General features: G+C 33.7%; 1 protein-coding gene across 3 annotated transcripts in view; it reads left to right on the top strand.

Annotated features, from left to right (window-relative positions):
- Positions 1-960: 960 nt before the first annotated feature.
- The window catches only part of LOC117120215 (ceramide glucosyltransferase-like), a 62,108-nt gene continuing 56,922 nt past the window's right edge, over positions 961-6,146 (top strand). For 2 of the 3 annotated variants that reach the window (XM_033265229.1, XM_033265227.1), the window contains exons 1-2: positions 961-1,337; positions 2,885-3,074. In XM_033265229.1, coding sequence (XP_033121120.1) covers positions 2,908-3,074 — 167 coding nt within the window. In that variant the 5' untranslated portion in view covers positions 961-1,337; positions 2,885-2,907. The remainder of the gene's footprint in view (positions 1,338-2,884; positions 3,075-6,146) is intronic. The other variant, XM_033265228.1, reaches the window with a different exon arrangement.

Below are 6,146 nucleotides of genomic sequence, written 5' to 3'. Positions count from 1 at the left end.
TGTTGTCGGTGACTGCTAATAGAACTTGTCATGTCTTTCTGTTTTTTTACAAGTGTAACTGTGGGCGAAATAGCGTTTCCTGAATTGGACTTTTTTTCCTATCAGAGTAAAACTAGATATTTTGTTTCCTTGCTTCTCTACGCCCAACCAAATACTGTAATGTTACCTGCTCGTACGTCGTCCATACAACAACTCCCTGGTTGCCAAACATGAAGTTACAGGCATAATCGTGACAAAAACACACAGTATCAGCCATACAAAGTTTAATAGACCCTAATAGTTTTGGCGGTGTGATTTCACTATAGTATATCCATCAAATACCAGGGCTTTAAAGGCTAAAAACATTTCGCCTGTAAAATCTCGGTCTACTGATAATAGAAACAGGTCTCTGATAAATTTTTATTTTTAATTTGCTATTTAGCTGAACAATACTACTAGTCATTTGGCGTTTGTTGATTGGTTGGTAATAATGATTTTGATTCTAGATCTGGGTACGGGTGTCCCCCTACGTCACACGTCACAGTGGCCCAGTGTAGTGTTTTGGCCTTTATCGTGACAAAATATTCATCTAATGGTTATTAATTTTAATTTGTTTAAATACATATTTTAAAATATTAATCGTGGGCCAGAATAATTTGCTTCGCGGACCAAATTTGGCCGGCCTGTGGGAGCCGCCTATTAAGAAGTGTTTTACCGGTGTGATTTCAGACCCGGACTTGGCAGACATGACAGCAATTTGGTTACTTATTATTAGTTTACTGTATCATTATTTTGTGATGAAAATCATATTGAAAAATTGCCCAAATAAGGGAATTTTGAATTATGCAAATCTTTCAATATTTATCATTCAGGAATATTTTATAAATAACATAAAAGCTCGACGATAGAAAGTCCAAGATTTCCAAGTTATATATTAAGAGGGCGCCATAACGCGACTCATCAACTCATCCGGATGGTGGATCAAGAGATACACGGAGTGGTCTATGCTAACATTTCATCAACAATTATTGCAGCTAGAGAGGGAGGTGCGATAGGCTTTCACGTTCTTTAAAGTTTATGTTATTCACGTTCTATAGCCTAGACGGTAGCACAGAGAAGCTTAACAAGAGGCAGTGGAACAATCATTAATATTGTGCAGTACGACGGCAAATATCTTAATCTGGGATTTAAAATGTTATGGTTATACTTGATCGAACGATTCGTCTGCTGCTAGCCAGGCCTGACTAGTAGCTTGTTTTGTTGTTCCCGCAACCGAGGAGATACGACGGTAGCGGTGAGTGTTTCGGTCACGGTAGTTGTTTTGCTGATTCCATGGTTGATTAGACTCTCTTTGACTGGTAAGAATGATTATGATCTTATCCTCTGCTTACAATGCTAGGCCTAGGCCCGAACGAATGGAATAAACTGCACTTAATTACCAGCTCAGGACCTAGACTAGGCTAGACCTAGGCATTGAAAAATTGTCATTAAAATTGAAAAATTATGCTCTTTTTTTGTTCCAATTTCATTGGGCAATAAAATATGAGAGACATCATTCTTACTTAGGCCTAGGCTAGGTTTTACGGTATGTTGTTAATAATAAGCCTACTAATGCTAGGCCTAGTAGGTAGGCTAGGCCTAGGGATTTTTAGAATGAGCTATGGATTTGAACATTGAAAGGCCTAGGCCTTGTCATAGACATAAGCCACGGAAGCAGGTCAACTCGGCCACAAGTCAACTCAGCCACAAATCAACTCCGCCACAAAAAGTTCGGCTACAGTCAACTCGGCCACAAGTCATTTATAATTAAAATGAAATGTAAATATTACTCAGTTTTTGCATCCTTTTCTTCAATGTGATTGAAATGAAGTACACAGTATATTTTAGTAAAATTCTGATCATCGTCGTGACATCGTTGTATTCATTTCTTCACACTGTACTCTTATTCAACAGAGAAATCCCGCCACTTACAGAATGGAATAAAATCTGACAATAATGTAACATTAACAATTTAAGCAATCTTAATAATTAAGAAAAACACATACATTATATTAATACTTAAAGAATTAGTATTTTATACTTGATGAATTACTCCTTGAAAGTGTAGTAGTAGTAGTACCAGTAAATGACTTGTGGCCGAGTTGATTTGTGGCTGAGTTAAAATAGTGGCCAAGTTGACTTGTGGCCGAGTTGACTGTGGCCGAACTTTTTGTGGCCGAGTTGACTTGTGGCCAAGTTGGAACGAATTCATAGCCACCTCCCTGGAACAGGTATGAACTGGTGATGCAGCCCGGGATCCCTCCTCAGACGTAAATTAAGTGGCGCTAATGCACTTTCGCACCTAATTTCAAAAAGATGGTACCACGTAATGATGCCACATTTTGTTGACGGATGTTTCATGGGAAAATTCAGATTCAAATTGTAAGACTGGCCTTTAATTGTTTTAAAATTTAAGAATTGACTCGAACATTCTGGCAATTTCTTACTGGATTGCAAAGCAGCAAAATAGTACAGTATGTACAGTTTGTCGTGCTAGCACGCTGTATCAACGTCTATAAATTTATTTATAAAGGTATTTTTTTTGTTGAAAAATGTGAGTGGTTGAGTCATGTAAAAATGTTTTATAATTTGTGTGTTGTGACTGTGAGAAGAACATTGAGGTAAAAAAATTAAGAATTAAAAGTTACAGTAGGTGCAAAAGTTAATTAGAACCAATTAAGTTATTTACCGGTAGGCCTATCTAGGCCTATTTCTTAGGAATGTTTATCTGTTAACTGCTGGGGTTTATTTTACCTTCTAAAAATTTCTACAGTATGTAATTCAGCATTACATTGTCATAATTATTTTCATTAATTTTTGGCATATATCCCAAAATGCATTACTCAGGCTAATCTTCTTTTTACAGTCTTCTTCGAAGGCATTCACAAGATGGCTGTAGACGGATGGTATGATGCCTTTTACAGTACCTCGCAACGAATGATGGCGTATGTGTGGGCAGTAATGGACGCGTCCATGGTGTTTTGTTTCCTTGGATCTGTTGGAATATTTGTCTATTTTCTCCTAATTTTGTCACATATTATTAGCATTATTTATGGGTAAGACCAAATATTTTTACAGATAATTGTAGTAATTGTTTGGAATTTTTATTATTAATTTGAGTTTTTAAGTTGATCAAAGTAATAATACAGGTCTCTCTATAATTAAAGACTCCTCCAATTAAAGACCACCTCCAATTAGAGACCACATTTTTGTGATCCCAAATTTAACAACTTTCTTTGTAGTAGAGACAAATGCCGCTAAACACCATGGAAACCGAAGTCCCAGAACTGGTCTTTAATTGGAGGGAGAGAGGCTTGTACATTGTAATTTTATTGATGTTTTTAATGTTCATTTTTTTTTCTTTCATGTCTCGCTATTTCAGAATTTTTCCCTCCTCCTACAATGCAATTTGACTTTCCTTTCCCCTTAGGCGAAACCTTTTTTATTCCTTGTTTCACGTACTTATTTTTTTAAAGATCATCGGAGGAGGGCGGAATAAAAATAAAAATAAAATTTTGTTTTCTTACTTAGCAAATAGTTTTGCCAAAAACATCCAGACGGAGGAGAAAATAGAAATAAAATTTTATTGGTGAATGTAAAATAGGATGGTTAAATGCTTCAAATTTACAGTATATAATTAGGAAGAAATATATACATATTTTATCTTTGGAGATTTCAAGGCAACGGAGGGCGTAATAAAAATATTTTAAAAAAATTAATTTTTTATGAAATTTCTCTTTTCTGTGGTGGCGGGTGCCAAAATAAAATTTTATTTTTATTCGAAATCATCAATATTTGTGTTCGGCGGGTTCGCTGAACAAGGTATAAAAAAAATCTCGTCTTTCTGCAGCTCCACTGTAACTGCAAGAAGATTGAGGACTAAACTTAAAATTCATTTAGATATTCTCTAGGCTCATCCACTAGTTTTTATGCTAATTTTGTCACTTAGAATTATTTTCAATTTTTAACATTTGATTTTTTTACATTCCTGCCTATAGTATTTTTAGTTATTATTTTATAACATTACCACATTTTAATGATGTATCAAATAAAAAAAAAAATTAGATACTTTCAGTTCATATCATCATTTGTACTACAAATTTCATATAGTTTACCAGCTCTATGTACAGCACAGTACAACTGGCATTGCAGTCACGATTTTGAATGTAATCCTCGAATCTGTCAAATAAATTAATAATTTACCATTGTCTGACATTTCATGGCTTATTATCATTAGAAAAATTTGAATGTGATGTCAAAATGCTGATGATCTGGAAGGGATCCTTTTGCAAGTTTTACTCAATTTAAGTGTATTCTATTATAACATAATTTTTTAACCTACCAGTATTTAGTCTTGGATTGATTCCAGGTTAAGTTTCAAACTGAATACAGTGCATAAAATCTGGTCGATTTGGGTGTTGCCTTATAATAGAGGACCAGAAATATAAAGCCTGTAGGCATGTTAGATAGAGTCTAGCCTACACATACTGTATGCCTAGAGTTCATCCTAGAGTAAAACTCAAATCTCACAAATTATATATAAATTTTAAAGTTTGTTTGACCTTAAAAAAAAACAACAAAGACTTTAAACTATGCTAGGGGGATGTTTTTTAGGCATCCGGACTGAAATTTGGAATGATCACGTACAAACCGTTAAGCTGTGAAATGGTCAACTTAAACCACTATAAGCAGGTATATTTTTTACATTTTTAAAAATTTGCATTAATATTTTCCGAAGAATGGGGTAAGCTTATTAAAAAAAAAAACAACCAGATTTGCTAACTTGTAAGAAGCTTCCCAACATGTGCGCAAAAAACTTAATGTAAAAAGAAGGTTACTAAATATTAACCAATCAAATAACTTTATACAAAATGGTCTGAGAGTTTTTAGCCAATCAGGTGTCAGTATGAAGTTATTATTTGTGATTCCAAACATCTAAGGTTGTACTACAGTAGTACAGTATTGTTTTGTGTGTAATTTAAAGTAGTCAAACATAATGGCGAGCTTTTCCCTGATGACTTACTGTAGGAATAGGGTTAGTTGGTTCAGTCGTTTGTTTATTATGTAGGCCTGCTCTACTATTCATGAAGCATAAATTAACATGCTGTTTCATCATTATGGCTGTGAGAAAACACATAAATCCACTCACAAAACATATGTTCACACATAAAAATTTTACAAATAAAATATAATTATTGATTATCAATTGTCCTCTAACATGCAGAGGCATTAAAATACAATATATATATAAAAAAAAACATTGACATATAACTCATAATTTTAGTAATAATTACGGCCAAAAGTTTTTCATTTCTATGATGGTGCTCTACAGTATTTATGACAAGATATTTAGACATTTAAGCTACAGTGCAGTGCTGTACAAAACAGGATACTCTGCTCTACCACCTGATTGGCTGAAAACTCTCAGACCATTTTGTATAAGAGTGATTTGATTGGCTAATATTAGTAACCTTCAACATTTAGTTTTTTTGTGCATATGCTTGGGAGGTTTCTTAATTTAGCAATCTGGTTGTTTTTAATACACCTGACCCCATTGTTCTGGAAATATTAAAGTAACTGCAAAATTTTGTTTAAATATCTGACCTACTGTACATACAGATCTTAGTGCTTTAAATTTACCATCCCACATTACCATCTTAAAATCTGTATGATTCAACATTAAAATGAAAGGCTTTGGGATGAATAAGAAAGTAACATGCTTTAAAATGATTCCAATCACCAAAGCATTGTAATAACTTTTATTGATAATCATCTAACCATTCATTTGAACTTAATTAAACTAAACTAAAAACCAAATAATTATTTGATAATAATTTGTTTTGGTACATTTGCATTTGTTTGGGTTTTTTTCTTCTTTGTTGTTGTTAAGCGCCTCGAGGTTGTGTCAACGTGAGGTGCTATATAAATCCAGAATTATTATATTATTATTATTATTATTAAATCTTTAACACAAAATTTATTGACAAAAAGGATCGACGTTATAAATTTCAATGTGGCTTGTGTGATTCAAGCTATGTCGGCTATACTTGCCGACACCTTTATCAACGCATTGATGAACACAGAAAGGGAAACATAGGAATGCACTTAAAACAACATGGTATAAGTGA

Source organism: Anneissia japonica, unplaced genomic scaffold (assembly GCF_011630105.1).
Source record: "Anneissia japonica isolate Jap-2015-1 unplaced genomic scaffold, ASM1163010v1 scaffold3798_len331662_cov138, whole genome shotgun sequence".
Taxonomy (NCBI): Eukaryota; Metazoa; Echinodermata; class Crinoidea; order Comatulida; family Comatulidae; genus Anneissia; species Anneissia japonica.
The sequence above is the reverse complement of the archived record's forward strand: the minus strand, read 5'-3'. Positions and strand labels throughout refer to the sequence as shown.